Source organism: Chironomus tepperi, unplaced genomic scaffold (genome assembly GCF_022539635.2).
Source record: "Chironomus tepperi strain 1889 unplaced genomic scaffold, CSIRO-AGI_Ctep_v1 contig_309, whole genome shotgun sequence".
NCBI lineage: Eukaryota > Metazoa > Arthropoda > Insecta > Diptera > Chironomidae > Chironomus > Chironomus tepperi.
In genome coordinates this window covers 3,217,682-3,245,650 of record NW_027226431.1, presented here as the reverse complement: position 1 = coordinate 3,245,650, position 27,969 = coordinate 3,217,682, and the positions used below count along the sequence as shown (strand labels likewise).

The 27,969-nt window shown below is 31.5% G+C and overlaps 2 protein-coding genes across 7 annotated transcripts; one reads left to right on the top strand and one right to left on the bottom strand.

The window, feature by feature from the left end:
- The first annotated feature begins 39 nt into the window (after positions 1 to 39).
- Positions 40 to 22,819, top strand: Evi5 (ecotropic viral integration site 5). Of its 6 annotated transcripts, XR_011544615.1 has the most exons (12): positions 40 to 444; positions 14,975 to 16,287; positions 16,369 to 16,453; positions 16,513 to 16,869; positions 16,932 to 17,053; positions 17,115 to 17,229; positions 18,440 to 18,472; positions 18,759 to 19,414; positions 19,567 to 19,684; positions 19,758 to 19,856; positions 20,300 to 20,799; positions 22,595 to 22,819. XR_011544615.1 is itself a non-coding variant. In XM_070643166.1 (11 exons), exons 2-11 carry the CDS (start codon positions 15,569 to 15,571, stop codon positions 22,700 to 22,702), a joined length of 2,412 nt encoding a protein of 803 aa, XP_070499267.1. In that variant the 5' UTR covers positions 40 to 438; positions 14,975 to 15,568; the 3' UTR covers positions 22,703 to 22,819. The 6 variants fall into 6 exon arrangements, 4 of the variants coding, with proteins under 4 accessions (XP_070499267.1, XP_070499268.1, XP_070499266.1 ...); XR_011544616.1 differs by lacking the exon at positions 18,440 to 18,472; XM_070643166.1 differs by lacking the exon at positions 20,300 to 20,799 and having other exon boundaries at positions 40 to 438.
- Positions 22,820 to 22,826: 7 nt separating this feature from the next.
- Positions 22,827 to 24,098, bottom strand: LOC139092791 (uncharacterized). The gene is made up of 2 exons (XM_070643322.1): positions 23,454 to 24,098; positions 22,827 to 23,187 (listed from the first exon to the last, which is right to left on the bottom strand). The coding sequence occupies exons 1-2, from the start codon at positions 24,096 to 24,098 to the stop codon at positions 22,831 to 22,833; spliced, it is 1,002 nt and encodes a 333-aa protein (XP_070499423.1). The 3' UTR covers positions 22,827 to 22,830.
- Between the last annotated feature and the right edge of the window lie 3,871 nt (positions 24,099 to 27,969).

Genomic DNA, 27,969 nt, shown 5'->3' with positions numbered 1-27,969 from the left:
GCGCCTGCATATCCAGTAAATTTCATTCGAATAAGAGATTTCAAATTGTGCAGAACTAGACGGAAAAAATATAAATTTTCATTGCGAAAAGTGGATTTGCACTGTATTTAATACCTAAATAGTGATGCAATTAATAAGAAGTAATTAAAAACAGATAGTAATGCATGAAAATTAGTTGATAATTTGTGGAAAAAGGAAAAACAAGAAAAGTGAAAAGGGAAAATTTCTCTTAAAAAAGTTTTTTGTATTTAAAAGTAAATAAGTGGCTGTTTTATCTTTTATATATTAGATTTTATTTATTCAAGTGCATTTTTACTTAACACATTTATAAACAATTATTACTCATTGGATATATCGTCATCATTCCACACATCTGAAGAAAATTAAATTATAATTCATCAAAAACGCATATTTTTACCTACAAAAAAAAGAGAAAAGGTAAAGGTAAGAGAAAATTTAATGAAGAACCCGTTACTCTTAGCTAGTCGTCGTCTGTATGTGTCTCAAATCTACTTACCTACTGTTGAATAATCGAATGGATAACATAAAAAGTAAAAAAAAAAGCCATTAAAAATGTCTCGTTTTGTTTTCGATAAGAAAATTGTACAATTTTATCAAAACAGGCAGGCAGAGCTACAAAGTGCAATAGATAATTGATTTAAAAAGTCACAATTTGTGAGTGTACATACCTAAATTGAATTAAATCTAATTATTTTATTGATTATGTCTAGACTGAATAAGAACGGTAAATTATTCAACATCCAGCATGAGAGATTATTAAATTCTAGATTCGTTCCAATTTCATTCAATCAGATGCTAAACACATTTTATTTCTGCTCTATATTGTTCACGAAAATAAAAAAAAGATTTCATGAACCAGTTTCTCAGTTCCTTTACATTTCATTTTTATTTAATTCTGAAGCACGATTTCAATGATGATGAAAAGCGAAAGAAGAGATTGAAAAACTTAAATAAATGTGGAAAGAAATGAGATTTTGCTTATTCTTGCAAATATTCATTAGACCATGGCTGCATAAACAAAAAAAAAAGTATTTCAACTTGTCTGATAGCATTGCTGATGTTTAGAAATTATTTCACATCCCACAGAATCAGTAATGTGTGAAATAACGTAGACTGGATGTTAGCTTATATGTTCCAGATCCATATAAACCTTTCCTATTATGTTATTGCGATATAATGCGAACATCATTTGCATGATATAGCTTATTTATAGGTACATCATGCGTGAAAGAGAGGTCATAAACATTTTTTGGAGCTACATGCCTCACCTATGAATTGTTGAATTTCACTTATTTAATTTTGTTTCTATGTTTCTGTGTTTTTTTATTTGCTGCTCATCCCATAATCACTCTAATTAGTTTAATATGCAAACACATGTGTCTCATAAATAAGTACATAATTAATTGCCAAGGATATTTAGATGGATGAATTATTTTTATCCTTTTATAAATACGTGGGAAATACCATAATACTGTCATTAAACTTTTTAATTATAAAATTATTCAATTTTAAGCTAGACTGAATTAAATTGGATGGTTGAAAAGTTTTAAAGCTTCAGCTTTTATGGTTGTTAACTTGGTGTGGTTTAAAGGTGACGTCACTCAATGTTTGTCAATGTTATAGACCTACCCTTGATGTTTAGCTACTGTTTTCGACTATCGTTTAGTTCAATTCCATAACGTTCATTTGGGATTTGAATAATATATATTCATGTGTATAGTTGAATACCCCTTTTTCAAACGAAAGTTCAGTCTGCAATTGAACTCCGAAGAATAAACAACGCAGTAATTTTTAAGAATTCGTACAGAGCTCTTAATTACACTTGCACTTCTGCCACAATTAATATCAAGCTTAATATCTAGATACGGTTTTATGATTCAAACCTCTTTTCTTTAGTATCTTCTCGAGTTTAAACCTTAAAATTGTTTTGAAATTTTGATGTCTGAAGTTGGATCGATTCTTCGAGACCTTCTGCCAGTTCGATAATCACATAAGTTATTGTAACATCTTATTCTCCACATCCATAAAAGGAATTCTTAAGTCTTCCGCGTCATAATAACTTGTGGTGCACCTGAAATAAATCAATGAAGCCCTTATTTGTAATATTGAACAGTTTGGATTATTATGTCCCATAAATCCTCGCAGCACTCCTCTATGTAAGTCACCATACCAGTCTACCTTCCAAAAATCAAAACATCATTCTCAAATGACCCCCAAAAGTCAGTGAGAATCAACAAAAGCCAACGTTACAGGAAGAGCTTCAATTGTTCACAAAAGAGAAGCACAATAAACGGCAGCCTGTCCATTCAAGTCTGTGTGTCATTTTTGTTTTCGGAGGCGTAATAGTTTTAGTCACCGTAAAGAATATTAAATTGTTGTTGCGAGATGTATATCCGAGTATACATCTGTTCATTTGATTACGCCTCTGCACTTTTTTCAGATGTGCTCAATAATATATCTCTTATTTAAGATAACACCATCATGGCAAGAGAAGACACAACAATCGTAAAATAACATTTTCATGATGCGATGGAAACGAATTCATTCAGCATTTTTATTATATCTATCTGATACTTCCATTCAATTTCAATATCGTACATATTTTTATGTTAGTTCTTCTTTTTGTTGATATTGCGGCATTCGTGCTTTCATAGAATCGAAAGGGAAATGATAGTTCTTTACATTTTGGCTCGAGGAGTGTTTACATTCCATAATAATTTTCGATTCCTTTTTTTTTCCTTTGTTTCTTCATGCCAAAGCATGCAAAATATTAAATTATGATTGTTATTATTGCTATTATTCTTTCTGTTGTTGTTTGATTTTAGATAAGGGAACGAAAGGTAAAGGAATTCCACAACTTTCCTTCATTATGGATAACAAAACGTTTGTTTGTCTACACTATAAAGTTGTTGTCGGTCGGGGTTGAAATTGACTTTTTACATGGAATTTCAATGAATAATTTTTGCACGAATGACATTTTCTTCTATAGACTGAGTTTTTCGTGCCGTTTGTTTGCCTGCGTTGCTGCTTAGTGTTCATGGAAAAAATATATAAAAAGTACCTACATTTTCATGCATGAGTCAAATTTTGATAGTATTTTAGCAAGTCTTTAGGGGTTGTACGTAAATGATGGGTAATTTTGGGAGAAGAGTTGGTTGAATTTACTGGGAAGCCCCAGATCAATCCGTTCCTCTAAACTGTAAACCCAAGAGTGATCTTTATCAAAAGTTTGTAGTCGACGAAGATTTGGCTATAAAAGTCCACTTTAAGCTATAACAGCAAAAATGTGACAATGGTTTAGTTGGTTAGGTAGTCGGGCAGTCGACTCAAAGATCCCAGGAAAAGTCTAGATGAATTCGGGTTTTTTTTTTGCTGTTCTAGTCTTACCAACTCGGTTAGTGTATTCGCAGCACCCAAATTGTGGCTAAGTATGCTGCATTGATATGCCCTGGATCATGCAGCATGTAGAATTGGAAAAAGGCAAAAACGTCTATTTGGACATAAACCGTCATCACGACGAAAACCGTCTTCACGACCACTTTGACAAGTGTCAAACAGACAAGTATTTAGCTTCGCTAAGGAATCAGCAATCCTAAGTTCCAATGTAAGTCATTTACGAACAATCCCTCAAGCATTTCACTAATTTCATACATTTTATCGGCCTAATGTAGGTCAAATATCAACAAAACACAAAAAAAAAAAACATTAAATTCTTTCTCTTTTACTCTCTCGGTGGTTGCCGCGATCAAAAACAAAAAAGAAAATAATTTTCAGCATTTTCATTATTATTTTGTAGCTGCTGTGCTATTTGGAAGTTGCACATAGTCTATTTTTGTTGAGAATTTTTCTTCTCTTCTTCATCCATTTTTCATAAATGTTAATGAGATGAATTTATTTATTTTTTCTTTTCTTCTTGGTGAAATTGCTTCTTTTGACTTAACTCGAAAGTTTATTTTTTGGCACAATCGGAACAACAACATGAAGGCCTGCCTTTGGGGGGGTTTATTAAAAAGTGACACATACTTTGAACATACTTAACAAAACTATATAAGTATTGATATTCCATTAAATTAATTGACAGCTCTTTAAAAAATTTGTTAAATGCTATTGTCTGAAATGAGCATGCGATAAAAATTATTGGGACACCTCCAGTCATTGCCAATAAAAGTTTTTTTAACAAGCTCTCGAATAAAATGAGATAATGATAAATTTTGAATGAACGAAATTTGCTGTTTTTGTCACGCGGTAATGAGAGAGGTTATAGCATGTAGCTTAGAACACACTAATTGTATTATACAGCTCGATGAAGACCTCCAATTAGTGCTAGAATTAATAGAGCATGAAGAGCCGTCAACCTTGATTTATCATTTTCAGTGGTTGTCAACCTTTTGTTTTGGGTGGAACATGATTGGGGCTTAACATTTGTTAGAATAGATTCTTAGGTGAAGTCGGTCAAAAATTAGAGGTTTTGGTACACGACTTCCTCCTACTTTACCGTTACTCGATACTTAGACGATAACATTAGATCTTTCGCAGAGTTTTTGTAAGATTTTCAATGCAATTATTTTTGATGTTACGCAGCATATAATTTGACAGACCCAGATACACACACATATATCACTGTCTACAGGGAATCCCCATCCATGCTTCTCATCATCATCATCATCATCAAAATATAATGCGAAACTTTTTTATTTTTTCATTTTTTTTTTTTTTTTTTTGCTAAAAAGACATAAAAATTTATTTCCTAATCCGAATGTTTTTTTCCTCAACACTTACAAGTTGTTCGGGTTCACCCATGAATGTAAGGGCAATAAAATGTTAATTCTGTGTTTATGATCACTTGCATCATAATAACAATATATTTTGCCGCAAAAGATATAATGGATTCTTTATTATATTAAAAAATATCAAGGGTTTGGCATTTGGCTCCCTTTTGAATCCCTCTTATAGTCTCGTACTTGAAAATGTATAAAATTATAAGTTAAGAGGTTGTTAACATGTATGGCACAAACACACTTCATGCATAGTTCAACAGACAATAATGCATTTTATTTAAGTACAAGAAAAATATTCCCAAAAGAACACAACTTTGTGTATTAGACAAGTGAGAAACAAGAAAAGTTCACAAAACTTTGTTTTTTTGAGTGTGTATGTGGACATGCTAACATGTCCATAATTATACAGAAGAGTTGAAAAAGTTATTCTTGCTTTACATTACTTGTCTTAAATATCATTTGAACGCCCTCGGACAAATGAATATTCATTCTGGGGTTCCTGATCTTGTTATAAATTCTGTTTTTGGGTTGATGGTTAAGCAGTAAGGTGTTTACTTGCTGGTCTAGATTCGAAAACGCTTTTTTAAATGTGTTGAAACTTCTAGCAATAAGTAAAATGAAGTCATAGTCAAAAATAGTTCAAAGATTCGATTTGTGCTAGATTCTCAACCTTCACGTATGACATACTATCCAGTCGGCATTATTTTTCTCCTCCGGCAAACTTATCTTAAGAAAAACAAACTGAAGGTCGAGATAACAGACAAAATGAGGCCAACAAAACTTAAATAATTCAAGGAATATGCTTCAAGTTCTTAAAGTCATGTCTTGTTTGGCCATAAAAATAAAAATAATATCAGAATCATCAAACTATCCTTATCTGGCATTGCCTGTCTACCCACAATAAAGAAAAAGAAGTTTTATCATAAATTTATCATTCTTTTCTATTACGGTTGTTGCTTTACAAGACCTAACTACTGGTTTTAAGAGGGGAAGTGATAAGAAAGTATCGATTTAACATTTCTCTATGTGCAATAACTGAATGGAAAGAGCATGTTAGGTAAAAGACATAAAATACTTTCCTCACGAGTGTCATAATGTTGCATAATTCAGTACAGGCACTATTTCTTGGCCTTCCTTTATTGCTATTCCTCATGAGAATCTATAAATTTTTCATCTCATGATAATAAAAATATTTTTTTCTTTTTTCTTCTCCAACCTTCAGGATGTGCCAATGTTTATTTTCTCGTTTAGCAACATCCGTTCTAGTTTGACATTTTATCAATTAGTACTAATGGGCGTTAAGCGTGGAATTAATAAATATATATCCAATAGCTACACAACTCACTCATTTATTAATTGACAGATGATAATTACTAGCAACTCGTTCTATTGTCATTTCCAACAGTTCTATTTTAAAGCATAACGAAACAGGTATCATGCATGCTTTATTCATCATAAAAGAGAAATATTTCCTGTCCACATATGTACGACCTTGACCATCGTATATGGATATAAATTAAAATGTCAATTCTAAAAACTCCCTCACATGCTCTGTAAAAATGTGTAATAAATAGTAAGCTACATGCAGACCAGAGAGAAAAAATAATAATAAAGAACTTTTATGGCTTTTAATATTTCCATGATAAACCTTCACTTTGCTTATGCGACATGAATGGACTAAGGAATAATAAATATAAATTCATTCTGTATCGATTATGAATTCCTACTCTGTGTCCAACCTACATTTGTTGCGCCCATTTGACTCTCTTTGTTTGATTTTATTTTTATACTGTTTATGTACATAGACTTTTTTGTTAGATGGATGTAATAAGTTGTGTGTATATTTGTGCCTTTAAATGTAAATAATGTTAAATATTCTAAGTTTCTAGTTTCATTAACGTCATTGCTATTGCAAAGAAGAAAGAATTTATACAGCCTAGAACAGTGCTTCACGACTGTTAGTTAAGCTTTTCATGCTTATTTAGAATTAGTGCTGAGGATATTATTATTCAAGCGGCATAATATAGTCGCTTTGATATTACTACGTCATCGTGTTGATGGCAAATGGTCAAAATAGCTTAGGTGTCCATATAAGCACAATGCGGGTGGTTTTTGGCCCAATTTGGTGGCAAATAATGAGAATCTGCCTTCCATTCAGGTTAATTACTTTGCTGATCGTGTAAACGAATTGAAATACATGGTCTTCTTCAGACATTACCTGTAGCTGACTCTATCGCTAGTTATAACTTATAAGCTGACAATCTTCAAGAGCAAGCCTATTGCTGTCTTTATCAATAGTACTCTAACTTGACTTAACTAGTTCTTTGGAACATTCAAAATCTGTAAAAGCTGGGAAATTCTTTAAATTTAGCTTTTTATGTAGCTTTTTTGGACACTAACTCATAACTTCCCACAAGAATCTACTGACATCTAAGTGTACCTCAACACACAGCTTAAGAACCACCAGCATAGTAACAGATAACATGTATATTAAGTTACAACTAAGTAAAGAGGAAGAAATTTGTTCGATCAAAATGAAATGACTTGATATTGAAGATTGAATACAGATTGACAACAGACACATGCTAAAAAAGTTTCAAATTACAAATGTCTGATGCCGATATTCGGGGACTGAAAGCTTTCGATTTTTTTCTCACAGCTAGAAAAAGCTCCAATTACTTTATTTTCCCAAAAAAAAAACTGCTGATGTAAATAAAGTAAAATTGCTTGAGCAATATGCATTGCATTAAAGCGATGAGAATGGATTTAGTGTTCAATTGTGTATGTTTACTATTTCGAAATCGCACAATGGAACTATGAGCAAACTTACTTGTAAGCTTCCCGTTATTTGTGGATGTGAGCAAAAAAAAAAATAAAAATTAGTTTAAATCAATTATTATTAATTATCACATTATGTGCATTGGATTAATAATCGTAATTATTAGTGACAATGCCTTATGTTACAAAAGAAATGGAAAAATTCTCATTCTAACTGTACAATACACAAAAAGTACCAAAAGAGTGAAGAACAGTTAATAAAGCTAATGCGAATAAATAGAGAAAACAAAACTGTTGCTTGCTACCATGGAAGAAACAGCAACAACGAAACGAATTTTTGAATGAGTGAAATCATGCAGTTGAGAAAGAAAAAAAAAACGAAACAGAAATAAAAATCATATGTCCGCATTTGAATGTCTTAGTGTATATTTAAACTTTTTTTTATATAGTTCACATTTTTCTGCTACAAATAATATACGAAAAAGAAACAATTTGAAGGAAAAATATGAAAAAAGTTTAAAATATATATATAAAAAAATATGTGGAGCGCAGATTTGTGCAATTATTGTTTGTTTAATATGGATATCAATTATTATACTTGTTGTGTTGTTGCTTTTCGACTGCGGAAATAAACTTTTATACGAATGGAAAGTTTTACTACACATTTTTTTGATGAGCTGCTCAAATATCCATTAGTTATCATCATAGAAAATAGTTCATTTACCTCTACAATCTCAAATCTTTCTTCAATTATTCAATATGCTCCAATTACATAATTTTTTCAATGTTGGCGTTAATTACCGCCCAAACTAGATTTTAGCTTAGTTATCTTCGACAAACAATACAATTGTTTATCGATTTCCTTTATATCATTTCGTGAAGTCAATGCCTTTAGTTGTAAATTAAATTTTTGTTTCTGGAAAAATCTGATTGGTATTGTTTTTGGGAAGGCTTAATGCAGTACTTTACTGATTTAAAGTAGGCGTAAATCTGGCGTGCAACTGAGAAATGCAGTTACTCTCCAGATGGATTTTGTTAAGATAGTAAAGTTGGGTTTATGGAAACTAACCTGAAATTGATCTTAATTTGAATATCCAATTCATTTTTCGATAATTTTTAAGCAAATAACATTTGTCAATATTGAGCAGAGAATCAGATACATTCAAAGATGCAAAATATTACGTAACTATCTGAATATCTATCAACTCTTGCAAAACCAACAGAATAGAACAAAAACTATCAAAATTCAAAAATAAAAGATTTCTGCCCATAAAGATCAAAGTTGTTATGTAGGCGTCTAAGTCAGGTTAATCTTACAATTACAAAGTTGATTCTAAATCATACAGATTATCTGAGTGAGATATGCCTTTGATCATACATGACAGATTAAGACAATGACTGATTCATTCAATGTATTCCAAGGTAATACTCAAATTACAGTTTATCAAATGATGCTTGAAAATCGGTTCAGGAAATTTTTCATTTTGTCATGGTCAGAAATATCTTTAAAATCGGTATATAGTCAGATATGCAGAATTCAAGCTGTAATAAAAAAATATACTTCATAGCGGTAATTTTAAGTTCAAATATATTTCAATCCAAACTGCACACAAAATAAAAATAATAATAAAGTAATAATCGACTTTAAAGGTTGTCCTTCGACAATGAAAATGACTATAAACATTTGTAGAATGAGTCACATTAAAGCAACCACCTTAAATCTGTATTCAGTTCTTTTCTTTCTTGTTCATCTGTCTATAGCTTATTATATTAAAGTGAAACCTGTTTTGTTGCTCATATAAATTCGCAATTTACTCATATAGTATGATGAATCATAACATTGCCGTTCAGTTTTTTTTTCTGTGCAAAAATTAAACCTCAGTGGAATATGTAATGTATTGTCATAATATACATTTAAATGCAACCTTTATTCAATACACGCCCTTTTTCCTCGACAGCTTCTTCTTCTTAATCAGCTTAAATCTTGTCACACATTGTGCCTAACTAGTCACTTTCTAATTGACATCATCACGTCATTTAGCAACTGTAACAATTTTGTATATTATCATGTGTAGCGGATGAAACATATATCGCGTGAATTCTTAATAACTACTGTTCTGTTAATTAATCTCATTGCTCATATTCGCACAATTCACAGATACAAAGAAAAAGTATTTTTTCAATCACGAAAATTTTCGTTTTCTGTGTCAGTAATGAAGACAAAAAAAGTCTTTTTTGACATAATAACATGATTTAACTAAGTAAGCTTCTTTTTCAAACTTTTTTCATATTTCTATTATACTTTCTCGCATAATCAGATTGAATTTTTACAACATATTCATGTGTGGAAAGAAAATGTAAGCTAATCCATCGATCAATGTTATTTTTTAATGTTGTGGTCGATGCATCTGCCTATAATCGGTAAAATTTAAATACAATAGAAAACGTTTATGATGATGCGATCGGTTGATGATGCCAGCATCACTATGTAATTGATGATAAATATTTATTCGCCAACAATGTTTATTCATCCACATATAAGTATTTATTAATAGGTCCGCGATGAGTAAGAAAAACAGCAACAGATATAGAAACACATATAAGCAAAGTAGAAAGAAGTAAAAATGATGAAACTTTTCATAGAGAAATATAAAAAAAATTCATTTAACGAGTTGAGTGTGTAAATCAATTGTTAAAAAATCGAAAGTTTTTTTTTTCTTTCTTTTTTGCGGGTCGATAAACGCTACTTCATATTTTTTTGGTGGTCTGTGTTCATTTTGTAATCAAAAACAACCCGCAGTTACTCTATTAAGTATACAGAAAAATAAAAACAGATTTATTTTTTTTTTCTTTTTTGTATTTTAAAAACTTTGCTTAACTTAATTTCGGTACGGTAATTTAAAAATAATAAAAGAGAGAAAAATTGCGTAAATTTTATGAATGAACGTTAATTGAGTAGCCGCAATCCTCAATAAAGAAAATTGACCTTCAAAATATGTAGAAAATAAATTGATTATGACGAAGCTTCTTTGTATTATATAGTAGTTCTAAGGCAGTGTCTGTCAAACAGTTTATGGTCCACGACACATTTGTTGGTTATAACTTAGCTTGTAGCTTGGACATAAGAGTGATATATAGAGTCATATACTAAGTACCGAGTAACTACAAGAGCATCGTTAGGCCACGGTCGTTGTATACACGGCGATGTTTTTCCTTTTGATGTCAAGAGCAAAACATGAAGGTGCTCTGGCCGACAGAGTTCCAAGTCTCGAAGAATGTCTGACAGCCTTACGGTACCGAGACGATTGTTCATGAATATTTCACGGCGAGAAGTAAAATTTGTCACATTGTTCCTTTTGATACCTTTTGATAGATACTTCAGTAACAGTCTCAGCAAACCTAATCAATTTCCAACACTAAACTAATAAAGTATTAAAACAAAGGTTAAGAAACTCTGTTCAGCAAAATATGCTGAGTTACGCTGTTTTCTATTAAAGATTTAAGCTCATAGTTCATAGTCATCAATTTAATACTGTACATCTAGCATCCCACTGTTTATTTAAAAATAAAATACAAACGCGATGCTTTTATAGATAAAAATCAAAGACGGATGGAAGCAATTAAACGAAGAAAGAGAAATCAAATTAAGAGACAAAATTGACCGCGACCTTTATTCAATGTACTGAATTGTCATTGATGTCTGGTGCTGTAATTTTTCGTTTTTCCTCGATTTTTTTATAAGTTATTACACTTGCCTTGCATAGATGCCATTCCCACACAATTGATAGAACAATGAATAGGAATTGTGTAATCATACAGCAAAAATACGTTGTTTTGTTCGATTCCAATGCAAATGGTGTGATTCTTCTTATCTTTATGTGATTCCGTTTCACATTTTTCTTCTTTACCCTTCCGCAATTTATTTCATCTCTTTTAACATTACAAAACGAATATAACATTTGATTTATTCTTTATTTCATGGCCTAACATAAAAATTATTGAGATAGATTGATGTTTCACAATATCTCATCGATAAATCGTATTGAATTACACATTAAAGAATTGGTAGGCACAAGGTTCAATTAGTGTAGTTGCCATATTTCTCCAGTAATCGAACAAAATCATGATACTGTGTGAAAAAAGAAGAATTATAAAAGAATCTTCATCTCAGATGGTTTTCATTATGTAAATCAAGAAATAATTGATTAACGGCTCTCTTTTATAAATGATCGCGTTGAAATGGAAATGATAATAAAATAATGTGAGACGTCAAGTCGTATTTTTCTTTTTTTTGCGCTTAGTGTGGAGAAGAGGAAAAGAAAGATTTTCGTTTCATATAATTGCAATTTCTAGCGGAAAGTGATTTAAATTTCAAAGTTGTGTTTGTTTTAATTCTCTTATATCTGATCCACATTGACTGCGTTATCTTCTTCTTAACAGTGTATGTGTCTGAAATTTGTGGGCAATTTGAGACGACTGTAGGCATATTGTCCGGAACTTAGTTTGCTCGTACTGTCCTCTAACCCAGAGCAGCACGAAGCAGCACGAATCTACCATCACATAGCAATCAGGTCGCCCATCTTGCCGTCATTGGGACGACGTAGCGGTGACATGGCAACTACATTCTGTGCTCTAGACATATTTACCGTTTTGTTGTAAATAAACTATTTGATTAATTCACAACTTTTATAGTTCAAACTACCCGCAACGTCAAGTGCATCAGACTACGAGTGGTTGACAGTATTTCTTGTTAAAATCTCGACATTAGTGTAATTTGTCAATTAAATGTCTTGTGCTTTCTGGATCATTGTTTTGTTCTAACGCATTTGTGTCTGTACACGCATGTTGTTCCCTGTCTGTTCTGCTTCTTGAGTATTAGTTTAATAAGCGCTTTAAACCCGTCATCAAATATTCATTCCCAACTAGTTTCTTTATTCATTCATGACTTTTTTTTCCTTAATTTGAATTTAAAATTTTTCTACATTATGCGAATATCTCTTTATGTCAATTGTTTACGCTTCTATACTCATTGCACTTTCTCTCTTGTGAAGATTTTCCATTTTAATTAATTTTTTATTTTCCATTATAGTTTTTGAAAAAAAAAGCATGCAATCAATTTTATGTCTTGATAACAGACAAACATGAGAAATATAATGTATAACATATCATGTGAAATATGAGATGGCAGATTTAATATGACAAAAATGTAAATAACAGTCTGTGTGAGGATGATAAATTTGATCAAATTTTTTTAATTAAAAATAAACTTCTTTCTTTCTCTGTTTTTGCTAATGACCGCACGACTATCCAGCAGATGGTTTTCTGCAATATTATTTATGATAAACAGCAATTTAATCTTTGATCTTGATATTTTCACTTTTGTTATTAAAATGAATGAATTTGATGAAATGAAATGGGTTAATTGAATGTCATTTATTTAAATCTGACGATTAACGTCTATGTTGATTATTAAATTAACGCATTCATTCATTTACTAGACTTGTATTCTGAGCTGTAATAATTATACCAAATTGCACATTATTATTATGCGGTTGATTCATAAAAATTTGAGTAAGACAATTAAAATGTTTTGAAACTTATTCAGACTTATTTCTGAAATTGACTGCTTAATTATAGCCACTAATTTGCAATCTCAATTGATCAACTTTTAAATCCTTTTAGACCGAAGTGAAAGGCTTGCGACAGGTTAGAAATTGTCTTTTTAGTACTACATTCCTTGACGTTTAAATGTAACAGCCGTAAAATGTTTTGACAAATCGAATCGAGAAATTTCTAATAATTCCACGTATTTACAATCATAAAGCTGGTACAGTGCTTTAGACTGTATTTGAGATCGATGACCTAACGTCCAGAGTTGCTCGCTTTGCACTAACCATAACAGAATCAATGTCATTACTGTTTTCTAACATTTATAATCCTAAATATTTATAGCTCGAAGTCAATTTGAATTTTATATGGAATCGAGTTGACTATTCCATTTAAAATTCGAATCGGCTTACAGCTCTGAATTAAAATGATTTCAAATTTTCTAATGGACAGCATATTTAGTTTGCTGCAAGGTTTTGACACTCATCTTCCTACAAATTGTACAATTTTCTGATAAATATCTGAACATTGTTTGTTTAGTGATCAATTGTATCATCAAATCTTAATAACACTAAATTCCCCATAATGACTCAGAACATCCGGAAGCTTATATGACATACGTAATTTACGTGGCATAATATTTAAACAGTTGCTCTTATAAATGAGTAATATAATTATATAATGCATAGATAGAATCAAATACGTCTGTAAGATGTGTAAATTAAGAGTTGATTTAATACTTTTTCGAGTATATCAAATGAATGAGTCGTGTATCCGGTAAAGCACTCGACTTGCAAATAGCCGAAAATTAAGTCCTAGGCAATTTGACTCTGGTCCAGTCTAGAATCGATAAAATCCGATTTTAGATGAGCCTGGGCTTAGGCCAAAGTCCAATCAGATTGGGGCCGAATTTTAAACTTTTCCTACGTCATGAGCATTCAAGGAATACAGCCTTAATGAAGTGTTAGTGTTGTCGACTCTTTCATTTATATGCCATAGCAACATAAAGTGTATTTAGATATTAAATAGCTCTGCAAATAACACGGAAACAACCACATATTAATTATGTAAGATCTCCCCAATCTAAAAGTCAAATATTATTTAATCTCTGTACAAGAGAAATTATAGACAAACGAGACTATTGGCAAATTTAAGTAACACATTAACCATGAACCTTTATTAAACTACATAATACTTTCTATCATCAACACAGATCAAAAACTCAAAAAAATCCCTTTCCAATTTATTTTTTTTTTGTCAGCGGCATGTTTGGCTTAAGGCACAAAAATCTATCGCTTGAAAGCACTAATCCCTCAAAATGTCTTTTTTAAGCATCTGAAAATTATATTAAAAATACCACTATGTAACAATAATAATCTAGTTGTTACCACTGATGACGATGATGATAGTAATGACTTCACTAATCTTGTCAGTAAATTCTGTTTTTGGAATGAAAAATCTGTATAATTTTTCTAGCTAGTAAATCCGAAGATTAGTCTACTTTACACACTAACGATCCATTCATTATTCACTAATGCTGAAAGCAGTTTTGTTCAAAATGTGTTATTGCGGTATGTTCTGTATATAATCCTTACAACTGTTTTCTAAAACCGTGGTCGAAAGTTTGAACAATGCTGTTTCAGACGTTGAAGATAGATTAAGGAAATGAAGACACAATTAGCTCATTTGTTGATAACGATATGTCAAATGACTCTTATGTATAAATAAAGTTAACTAATCTTTTCAATTTCTCTCTTTCTCTCTCTCCCTTTCTCACTCCAATTTCCCAGACAGGAAAAAAGAATCATCAATCATCTACAATATAGTATCAAATCCCCATACACACATACACATATATCTATAAACAACAATATAGACTTTTTAAAGCAAAAAGCATCATGAGTTAAATGATCTCAACAAATAATAAAGAAAAGAAAACGAAAAAGAAGAAAAACAGAATTTCTCTCTATTAATCCACTACTTCATTATTACATTACTACTTGATAAATTGCGTTAATTGAATATTAAATTAGAGATCGACAGCGAAGAATTTCATGCAAAAAAACATTTTGTATTGTATTGTGTGTCTTTTGTATGCTTTTGTACATGTCGAGATAAATATCATAAGGAATTGAAAGTATTAAGAAACACCAACCAAGATATTATTATATTAATAATAAGCATCTATTGATGATATAGAGAAATAGAAAGGAGATATAATTATTTTCATGCATTTTAATTGCATTAACATATCTCATCTGGTGTGTCTAAATTAATTTTAGAGCTCAACCACGCAGAGACAGAAAAAAATTGTTAGATTTTCTTATCTCTCGATATTTTACTTTAAACGAAAGTTCGAAGATAATAGCGATAGTAGAGAAGAAATGACTTTAAGCACATCAGAATCGGAGACAACAACACATGTCATAAATAATAATAATAATAATAATTCGATAGGTAAAGGGTCAATAGATACCGAGAATTTACCATCATCTGAATTAAGTTTGCTGGCCAAACTGGAAGCAGCTAATAAACTCATTGAGAGTGACTCTAAGTCACTCAATTCATTGCAATCATCGGCACATAGTCGAAAAAGTTCTGATACTAGTCAAATTAGTTTAAATTCTGGTTCATCATCGGTGGGCGAAGAGGATATATGGTCAATATGGGCAACTATAGTGACCGACTGGGATACAGCACAGAAAAGGAAAAGTCCATCTGTAAAGGAGCTTGTTCGCAAGGGAATTCCACATCATTTTCGTGCTATTGTATGGCAACTACTATGTAATGCAAGTGATACCGATAAAAAACAGTATGCTGAATATATAAAAGCAACATCGGCATGTGAACGTGTGATACGACGTGACATCGCAAGAACATATCCAGAACATGATTTCTTTAAAGAGAAAGATGGATTGGGACAAGAAGCTTTATTTAATGTGATGAAAGCTTATTCACTCCATGATCGTGAAGTCGGATACTGTCAAGGATCAGGCTTTATTGTTGGATTATTATTAATGCAAATGCCAGAAGAAGAAGCTTTTGCTGTTCTCGTACAGATTATGAAGGAACATCGCATGAGAGATATGTTCAAACCATCAATGTATGTAATTTAATGATATGTGCTAATGTCACATTTTTTTTATTAATTTTTAATATTTATTGCTCAATGCACAATGCACAGGGCTGAATTAGGGTTGTGTATGTATCAACTGGAAAATTTAGTGCAAGAACAGCTGCCAGAACTTCATTTACATTTTCAATCACAGGTAAAATTGTCACTAATTAAATTTTTATGCTTAATGCACAATATGCTACCCATTGACAGGGTTTTCAAACATCAATGTACGCTTCAAGCTGGTTCCTCACACTTTACACGACTGCTTTAAACCTCAATCTCGTATGCTGTCGCATTATGGATGTATTTTTAAGTGAAGGAATGGAAGTTATATTCAAAATTGCTCTTGCTCTACTTACAATTGGCAAAGAGACATTGCTATCGTTAGATATGGAGGCGATGTTGAAATATTTCCAAAAAGAATTACCACAAAAAGTTGAGAGCGATGTAGAAGGAATGTTCAATTTAGCATATTCGATTAAAATCAACACAAAACGTATGAAAAAAATGGAAAAGGATTATGCAGAGTTGAGGAAAAAGGAGCAAGAAGAGATGGTTGAATTAAGAGTAAGTGACCCAATCAGCCATGCATGAGCAATTAAAATTTAATCTGAATTTTTTTTCAATAGCGATTACGAAATGAAAACCGTTTACTGAAAAAACGAAATGAATTGTTGGAAGCCGAGAGTACTGAATTAGCCAATAGACTTGTACGAGGTCAAGTTTCACGTGCCGAAGAAGAGGAAACGAAGTAACATTAATTAAAACTTATTTAATGACTTTATTTTTGCTAATTCTACCCATTTTTCCAGCTATGCAATTCAATCGGAACTACTGGTACTGCGACGAGCACATTTGGAAATTTCCCATCAACTCGAGACTGCAAATGAAGAAGTTCGTGCATTGTCATTAAGGCTGCAAGAAAATGTAAGTCTAAAAATAATTATTTAATTATGTTAACTTAATTGTGATTAACTCAATAGAGGTTGCGGTGAAATTTTCAACGTACACAGACACTTACCAATATAAATATTAATATAATCACATACATGCTAAGTATTTTTACAGCTCCAAGTAGAATTTCACTAACTTTATGGACGAGGCTTTTATTGCTTTTAATAAAAATCAATTATTTTTCTTTTTAATAGTGGAAAATGTCACGATATTTTAGCACTTTTGACTTTTTGTATAATAATCTAGATATTTAATTAAAATTGAAAATTGCTCTATTTATCCAAAAAAACTGTCATGTTGAATTTAACAAAATTGATTCTTTGGCAAATCGTAAAATGGAAATGATAATGCAGATGAAAGTTCATGGCGGAAATTCTTTGGTTGCAGATGATGTGGTGAAAGTGGCTAGTTAGGGGTGCATCCAAATATTCGGGTTTGCTACTGGGAGAGTCTAGGTACAATCAATTGTAGGCATGGCTTTTGTCTAGGTTTATTTAGCAATAAACCTTGTCTTTTGCAAAAATTTGTTCAAAATTTATCAAAAAGTACTGAAAGTCACTGAATTTTTGAGGAAGTCTTAACTGCCTTCAGAAGCAATCGATAGTTTTGTCTAGACAAATGCTTGACAATACCTGAGTTTAGGCATTTTTAGGTAAACATTTTTGCCTACCTAGACATTTCTTAGTTTAGATGATGTGAATACAACAGCTAGGTACATACTGACAACTCTGCATTCTATCAATGAGACTGAATCTCATGATATCTCAGTTCTCTGAAAATTCAGGCCTTTGAGATGGGTCGGAATTGATAAACTAGTAAAATATTCTGTCATTTGGGTCATCTAGATCTAAGATCAATGCTCAGATCATCCAGGGATGTTCAAAACATACATCACCCCTAAATACACCCCATCATCACTTTATGGTTCAGTTTCTTTACATCTTATGCCATAAAAGTCATTTCTTCATTTTTTATTACATCAAAAATTTTCTGCTTAGTTTTTATTTCCTTTTTACGGGTTGTAAAATCCAATATTTTTAAATCCACATGATTATAGTCATTAAATTGCCAATAACTCCCAAAACACATGCCTCTTCCATTCACAAATTTGACTCACAACAAAAAAAAAATTTCTCTCTCTCATCTCAGTTCTTTAATTTTACGCTAAATCTCTATTCTTTAGCAGCAATCACAGCAAGATACTTCAATAGATTCTGTAAGTTTAAAAAGGTTTAATTGTTGAGAAATTAATTAAAAAATTAACAAATATTGATTTCCCTATTTGATGATACGTTATTAACAATGCATGCACCATCACTTGTTTCTTTACAATATGTAGTAGTATTTATTATTAGTTTTATTTGTATTATTATCGTTCGAATTAATAAATTTGTGACAAATTTAATTTAACGCATTAACATCACTTGAATTAATTTGACCTCTTTTTCCATTCTTTTTCTCGCCTTTTTCTTATTGACACGGTCAACAATTAATGTCTACAGAATAATTCACGACAGAACTCAATTGATGAATTGATACATAAAGAGGAGGCGCTAAAGGAACGCGATGAGATGGTCAGTTGCTTATTGGAAGAACTTGTGAAAGTTCGACAAGGTGCAGCTGAGAATGAGGACATTATTCGAAATCTTAAAACGAAAATTCAAGAACTCGAAGAAGATAAGAAGCGATTGCGTGAAACAACAACTGATAATTCAGTAGCACATTTACAAGATGAACTCATTGCCAGTAAGTTACGTGAAGCTGAAGCTAGTTTATCACTTAAGGATTTAAAACAACGTGTAATGGAATTAAGTACTCAATGGCAACGACAATTACAAGAGCAAAGAAACGACGCACAACAGCATCCTGAATCAACGCCTAAGAAGCTTTTTGGATTGCTTGAAGCAACATCAGGAAAATCCCATGAACATCAGAAATTAGAGGAAGAACTTATGACAACGAGAATTCGTGAAATGGAAACATTGACAGAACTCAAGGAGCTTCGATTGAGAGTTATGGAGCTTGAGACGCAAGTACAAGTTTCGACAAATCAATTGAGACGACAAGATGAGGAGCATAAGAAAGTGAAAGAGGAACTTGACGAAGCACTTGTTCGTGAAAAAGATTTGTCAAATAAGGCACGAGAACAACAGCATCGGTACGTAATTAATTCTTATACTGTCTTATCCACCAAAAGGTGTAATTTGGGAGATGATTTCTAACAGTAAAAGGATGAAGTTGCATCTTTTTGATGGACATAATGAGTAAGCATCCAGCTAACATTTTTGCTTTGTACTGTTCATTTTACAGATATTCAGATCTGGAATCTCGAATGAAAGATGAGCTTATGAATGTCAAAATCAAGTTCACTGAGCAAAGTGCACGCCTCGCAGAACTGAAACAAGAAGTTTCGAGATTGGAAACAAAGGTAAAGATATAAAGCATATGAACTTTTAATAACTCATTAATTAACATCCCTCATATTCTTGATCCATTTTTAGAATTCCGAAATGCAAGCCGAAGGTGAACTTCGATCAAATCTAGAAGAATCAGATAAAGTTCGCGAGCTGCAAGATAAGGTTGAAGATTTAAAGGCGGAGGTGAGTTTCGAAGAAAAGAAAAAGCTTTTTAACGATGAAAACTAATCGTTCATCCATTCATTGATTCCATTAATTAATTAACACATAACATTCACATTTGATAATTGCTTTGACTCACATAATGGATATATATATACAGAATTGGAAATTGTATCATACACACACATACACGTAAAAATTACTTGCTATTTATTTTTTTTTTTCGTAATTCGATCAACCGTGGAAGGAACATAAATTGGTCAGGAAAATAAATGAACAGATTAAAGACAATGACATGGACATTGACGAACGATTTCTTTGTATAAAAAACAATCCAAGTCTGACTTAGAACTGCTGTCGATTATTTTTTTCCTTATTTACTTTATATTAATCACCTATAATAAAAATACAAATAGATTTGTAATTTGACGCTGTTTTCTTTAATTTCTTGCTAAATTTAACAGTATCCGACGCCTATAACGAGCCCTGACACTGAGCCATGGAAGTGGATAAGCTAAATTAATCACTGAACCTTTTCGTTTGCACAGATAATAAAAAAAAATAATGAAATCATTCACATTTATGATAATTAATGATCCGTAAATGCACAATTTTTATGCAAAAAACAAAAACTTAATTAAATTAATTTGTTTTTTCTTTGGATTGATTTCTTCGTACTAATTACTAAAAAATATGCGATAGGTCATCAAAAACACATAATTTTAATCAAAAAGTTGAGAACAGAAATCATGTAGGAATTTAGAAATGAGAAAAAATAAGTTTTTAAAATAACTTCATTAACATTTTTCAAAAAAATAACTTTTTAACCCCACCAACGAAGAAGTTGAAAACGTAGATTAGATGAGGAATCTGTCATAGAATACTTAATACTTAATAGAATAATAGAAACTAAAAATCATCGCACGTATCTTAATCACTAATCGAGAGAATAGTCTTAAAAAAGGTTAATAATTTTTATATGTACACTAAATTTATTCCTTTTTGTTATTTGATAAGAAGGGCTTACTGACGCATGCATTTTTAGATATTCTGGTAGAACTAGATTATCGATGTTTGCTTGCTAATCTATGAAAAATATATCTTAGCCATTTTTGTTGTGTTGTAGTCTAGTTGTTGTTTTTTGTAGATTTTTTAATTCTAGCTAGGGATGGATTCATATATATTTTCATAAATTGAGCTTAATTCAATCATGATTGCTTTAAATCAGAACTTGAAATCGGTTCGCATTTAGTATGGAGTCGAGTCGAATTTAGTCAACTTTCCCATACAAAATCCTAGTCGACTGCTTTAAAGTAAGCTAAATTTATGAACAAAAGTATATGGATGATCCCTAATTTCTGTTAAAATTTTGAAAAAGCATCTTTAACGATGTCCTTGATCGGAACCTGTTGAAGTATTGTCCGGACGGATTCAAACCAAACTTCACACTTAGAACTCGAAGTTAATTCAAATTTCATTTGAACTTAGTTGACTTTGAGCTTTGCTTGAAATCTAACATCGGCAGTCAGGAATAAATATTCAGAAAAAACTTCGAAATTGTATGCTTCAAGTATTTTGTATGGAAAAGTCGACTTTATTGGACTGACTCCATACAAAATTTGAGTCGATTTCAAGCTCTGATAAGCTTAGAGACATCCTCTTTGTCTTCTAAAAAAACGCTAAGTGATGTTTAATCTAACTATAATATAAGCTTAGAGACTATTAAGACTATATTTCAACATGTTCCCCGATCAGGATTCATTACCTAATCAAGATATTCAGAACATGAATATCTGAATTTAAATCATTCTCGATTCATTTCAGTTCATGGCTTCTTTTTTTTATTTGACCACCCAATTATTATTTTTATTTATTTTCATGTATTTTTTGTTAGTTATATTTTAATATATAGTGCACGATCATGACAGCTACTGTTATTTTTGTCCATATTACAAATTTGCTTACTCTTTTACGGAACTCAAGTTTTGAAAATTGCTGACTTAAATCATGATAATTACTCTGTTTCTATAATTGCTTAATTCTGAGCAGCGAGGTAAAATGTTTCAAAGTTGATGCAAAGCTACTGTCTTGACTCTAAAGTCATGACATCTTAATTGGTCAATTTTTTGAATTTTTGGTTAGAAAATCCCCAAATTTGACTACATCCTTGCTAATTGCTGGTCTGAGACATTTTAACAAATTTGCGAAAAACAACACGACTTTCAAACTTCAAGCAAGACAAATTGGCCCATTTTAACGGCAGAAAATTAAATTTGCCGCTCGGACTAAGTAAGCCTTGCTTTAAATTCTACAAAGTCTAAGAATGACCCTAAAATTCTGATAGCAAGCTTGATACAAGCAGAATCCTTCATGCCAGAGCTCAAAGTCGACTTGGATTTTGTATGGAGTCGAGTCGACTCCAGTCAACCCTTCCAAACAAAATCAAAGTCAACTTCAAGCTTTTCTGTTCATGATTTACAGCCAGCAATATTCAAATGACGCCATCCTCCCCAAAAATAAAATTCCATTAAACATTATTTGTACTAATTTAACAAAGTAAATGATAACAGCATGATTAATCTTATTTTTACATTTTTTATAGCTTAATAGAAAGTAATTTTTAATCCTCAAATGAAACTAATTTTTCTATAATTTTTTTCTTTCTTCCCATACCCGAACAAAAAAATTACTGAAATAAAAAACCTTATTTGTTTGTGTATGAAATTATGTTATAAATTGGATAAATATGAAACTTATAGTTAGCAGCTGTGAGGAGTCGAGGAAATTTCAACCATAATGATATAAAATTCAATAATAAAGAATCTTTAGATGATGATGATGACATTTGTGAAAATGAGAAGATTTGAAGATGAAAAGCATAATGTTTGATTGAAAGTTGTTTATTAAATGATGGAAAATGACATTACAATAAATTGATGACGAAGAGAAATGTTTTAATAAATGTAGACGAAAAACGTCAAAAATTTTATGTCTTTTAATAGAAATAACTCCACAATGGCTTTTCAGACATTTGCATCGATCCCAATTTACCCTCTTTAAACATTCCAGAGTCAATGAGAAATTTTGATCGCGGAAGTTCTGGATTCTTCTTTAAATATTCAACAAGCTGACGAGTTGAGCTCAGATGAAGAATTGAATCGAAAACGGTTTTTAATGACTGTAGATCTTCCGGACAATTGACGCTGTATTGATCATCAAAGAGTTCTTCGTTGAATTTGTCTACTCTTATGGATTTTGGTAAGCAGCGACCAAATGCGACTGTATTGACTTTTCGGGCACGCATCTTCTTATCTCGTCGGATCATTTTCTTTAGATTGTTTTGGATTGACAGCTGCAAAAGTTAGGGATTATTAGTTATTTGAATGGAAAGTAAGGCTCAACTTGTTTCTAGAATTTTGTGACTTGATCGCAGCACACGGTGAAGTATGGTTCTGAAGCTGGTGAGTACGGAATAAAAAAGTGAATTATCCTTAATCTACAAAAATTCCTGCAACGCACATTTGGGCTCATATTGCACTAAGACTACTTTATCTCCTTATCAGCAAGAATTCGTCGAAAAACATCCAAAACCAAAATCTGCCCCGTCCAATCTCTTACCTTCTTCAAATTCAACATCTTAGCAACTTCATGTGAAATCACCGATATTTCCTTCGGCTCAACATGAAGAGCTTTCGATGCATCAGCCTCGACTTGAATGGCAAACAGTTGCTTAACAAATTCTTTATTTATATTTGACTCATCATCCATTTGCTTAAGCCAAACTGCGAAATGATCAGCTGCAATATCAATAAGCTCTTCTGTCTGCTCAAATAATGGCTTCTCATATATTTCTTGGTTGTCTTTGAATAATTTTGTTTGCCAAACAATTCGTTCACGCTTCATCTTTTTGGTATAGTCAGCAATCCAATTAATGTCTTGATGGAAAAGTTCTCGACGTTCAGGAATTCTTCCTTCTATTTTGAGATCGATTGATTTTGCTTTTTGGTAATTTTCGATCGCATCTGCAAAATTGTCCTCATTTACTTCGTCGCCGAGATTATCGAGCATATCCTGGTCTAAATCTTGAAGCAGTTCTCGAAAATTCGGTTTCTTTTTTTCTTCAAATGGTTCATTTTTTGGAAATGGAAGTTGGAAGTACTTGGAGAGTCTATCATGCAAATCAGGTGGAATGCACTGCGAAAAGTCTGCTGCCGTTTCCTTTAATTTTGGATTATTCTTAAATTTTACAGATTTTTTCTCCATTTTTTAAGAGAAAGTTTTGACAATGAAAATTTAATAAGCATAAACAAAAAAATTTTCAAGGCTTACTAAATTTATTTGATTTCTATGGAAACCGATTTTTGAAATTCACCACAAAAAACACGTTTTGTGGTGAATTTTAATGCACAATATTTTATTTTATTTTGCACTCATTTAAAAATAGTTTGCAGCATAAAAATCTCAGTTTTACTCAAACACAAACATCTCATCAACATACACAAACAATAAGTACCTGATTTAATTAAGGTGTAAACATAATCTCAAATAATCAGGTAGTAAAATTTTAACAAAAAGGGACCTAAGTTCTGTCAACATAATCATTCTTTCGAGAGTTTCTTTAACGTCAAGTTGAGTTTTTACAAATCATCATCCAAAAAAAAACTTCAAAATCATGGCAGCAATCGCAACTAGAAAGGAACCAATCACCTGGAAATCAATTACAAACAATATTGTGAAAGCAATCAAAAATAAGCGATACGATCCAGTGGAATTACTGCCAAAAAATGTAGTTGATAAGGTATTTGACAACTTTAACGGAAAGGAACTAATGGAGATGTCCATTGTCAATAAAAAATGGTACCGCTACATTGGACAATCAGAGAAGCACATGGATAAAGTCGAGGTTCGTATTTGTGAGCCAAGGTCTGGACGTCTTCGATTATTTACGATGAACGACGCTTCAGCTTTGACTCAACATGGAAGAATGTACCGACATATATCATTGGTAGGATTGGAACTTGGATTACAAACACAGCACAAGCTCTTGCTTGCGTACTTCCATTGGCAGAGTGTTGAACTTGTTAATCACATGTTCAAGACACAAATTGACTTAAATAACTTCTTGGGAATAATTGAGCCATTTGTCAATGAATTAACCTTGCGTGCTATATGCTTTACAAGGCTTATTCCTGGTACATTGGAACAAAATTTTACATTTCCAAAACTTAACAAATTGACCATCAGAAATTGTACATCGTACGTATACAAAGAGCCATTTAAGATGGTTTCGGATCTGACCATCTTAGAAATTGGAACTGAATTTGCATCGAAATATTCAAAAGGAAGACATCATGAAACTTTAAGGAATCAAGGCATTCAAAATATCTTATTAAACAACCACAACCTTGAAAATTTGGAATTGTTCTTAAGTCAAGAAGACTTTGATGTCATTTTTATGGACCAACGATTCTTGAGGAACATCCAATTTTCTGTACACACATTATCTGTTGGATGTTTTGTGCAAGAAGATGATGATGGCACCAATATAGTTCAGATCCAAAATTTCGTCCACTTTTTGGAATCACAAGAATACACATTATTGTACCTAAACCTTGAAAAATGGCTTGGAGTTTTAGTACTGCAATGTGCTGTAAATGATCTACATCTGCAAGGATTAACCATCTCAACATTCGAGCATTTTGGACGACACAATGAAACTATTGATGAACTTCCATTGCACAGGAATCGAACAATTGAACATTTAAGAATTTGGACTGAAAGCAGGACGGTTCTGAAGGAAATCCTCAAAGTATGTAATGAACTGAAAATTCTTGAAGTGACATTCATTACTCAAGAAATATTTGATATCATAGTTAAGTACTGCCCGAAACTTGAAGTAATTATATGCAACTCTTTCACAGCCACGAGACCGCCGATCGAACAAGTATTAGAGAATCTACGTTCTATGGAGATAAGAGTCACATGTGATACTGACTTTGGAACTTTAATTGTACTAAGAGGTAGTGATAGCAGTTTCGAAAGGATTTACTTGAATGCAGCACGGAAATTAAAAAATGAAATAAGAGATGAGTTATTAAGTAATTGCTATAGAAGACACAGCCAATGAGGATATTGGGAAGAACTGAAGAGTTACAATTTTGGAGACAAATTCTACCAAGATTTTTAACAAGATCATCATAATTGAGGATTCACGAATATAATTTAAGTCAACTGGAATCATCTTAGTTCATCTTATAAGCTATGACAAAATATTTATTTCAAAATGTGGATTAAAAAGTTTCAATTTAATTAAGTATTGATTTAAAGTGGAATTAAGTAATAATGAAAGGCTTAAAGGTGTGTTTAGTATGACAACAATAACATTATAATTGCAAATAATTTAATTATTTGTTCTCACTTTTGTTCAATTAAAGTTTAATTAAATATGAATAGATATTAATTCATGAACATATATTAGGTATTATAATCATAAGTTACAAAATTTTTGAGAAAAATCAATAATATATTTTAGTATGTAGGTCAAGTTTTTTTGACATTGTGACAATAACCAATATTTGCAATAAAAATTCAATATTTAAAAAAATTATAATTCTCTTAATTATTTTATTCATTATGATTTCAGTGATACATTGTTGCTTTTGTTTCTTATTCATTTGCTTATTAAGAAACATTTATTAAAAAATCATTAAGATAATCTCAGTTTCTCTTTAAATCATTGATTCTTAATATGTATGCAACCGAAACACTTCTAATCCCAATTAACCCTAACAGGCAAAAAGTCTGCCTTCAGGTACCATAGTGATATTTCTGTAACATGAAACAGTCTCTTTGTCTGTCAATGTAATTAAGAAATTCATAAATTAAGCGACAAAACTCAGTTTTTGATTTTGATGCATTGCACATTCACATCAATTTTGGCACTGAAAATAATTAATTTTAATCAATATTAGAATTGCATGAATCAAAGTGTTTCAAAGTAATCTGTCTAGTTAGAGTTTCAGTAGTTGCCAATCACAAAACACAAGTTGTAGGCCCTTAAAAATGATAAAGTACGTATTATGAAAAGAAGTTCTCTGAGGTCGTCAATAAGATCATTCAACGTAAGATCCCGACTCACTAGTCAAAGGGCTTAAAGTTGTTTACTGAATTTGACTTCACGCCACGAGTCCAGTTGGCCATGCGACACTATTTTTTGCCACTTCTACGTTATATGCCTTTGAAGACATGCAGGAAATCATCACACTGATCAAATTCTAATCGTTGATTTTTGTTTGACATTTTGAATTTTTCTTTGATTTCTCAATAAATTTTCTCCGGTTTTTTAGCTACGATACTTCAATTCATGAATTTTTGATTCCAAAACCTAAATTGACATTCTTGCACTAATTGAATAGCCCTAAATATTAGCTATTTCTGAATCAGGTGGCCCAACAAATTTCTAAAATGTCGATTAGTTTATCGTGATCCAAAAAACTACAAAAAACACCGATTTACATTATTTTACACCTTTAAATCCCCCTTCTTTCTTAAATCCCGTTAAATTGAAAGCACAACGACTTTAATACCTACAAATATTGTCCAATAAATGAATTATTGAGTATAAAATACCTGAATTGATGACAATCTCACATAGCTGTTCTAATAATGACTCTATTAACCAAGTCGTTACAGAATTCAGTCAACACTGTATAGCATGTGAACGAACATTATTCACCATTTGGTTGCATAAGTTTCAGGGGAATTAATGGATATATAGATAAAAAAATTCAGACATAATAATGAATCTTTAATTAATGCACTTAGGGTTATTATGGATTAAAGCTTGAAAAAAATTCATGACTTAAAAATTTGGAATTTTTGCTATGTCGAAAAAGTCTTATGATAAAGTCTTAAAATCAGAACCGGTATAATAGAATTAAGAATGTAAACACATGAATAAATTGAGTAAAAACTCTCAAAACTTTTCTTCAAACTCTCATAAAGATCAACATGAAACTTCCTCTCTCCGCAACAAAAAAAAAAACTGTTAATCCACCACATATACACATGAGTAACAATATTGAGCAAAAGTAAAACGCAAGCCACATTCAAGTTTTCAGATTGAAAGGAAACA

Coding starts and splice junctions, on each gene's coding strand:
- Evi5 (XM_070643166.1), top strand. CDS start 15,569: ATGACTTTAAGCACATCAGAATCGGAGACAACAACACATGTCATAAAT. Junction 17,054..17,114: donor GCCGAAGAAGAGGAAACGAA/GTAACATTAATT, acceptor CCATTTTTCCAG/CTATGCAATTCAATCGGAAC. Junction 19,685..19,757: donor TTTCGAGATTGGAAACAAAG/GTAAAGATATAA, acceptor ATCCATTTTTAG/AATTCCGAAATGCAAGCCGA.
- LOC139092791 (XM_070643322.1), bottom strand. CDS start 24,098: ATGGAGAAAAAATCTGTAAAATTTAAGAATAATCCAAAATTAAAGGAA. Junction 23,188..23,453: donor AGATGTTGAATTTGAAGAAG/GTAAGAGATTGG, acceptor TAACTTTTGCAG/CTGTCAATCCAAAACAATCT.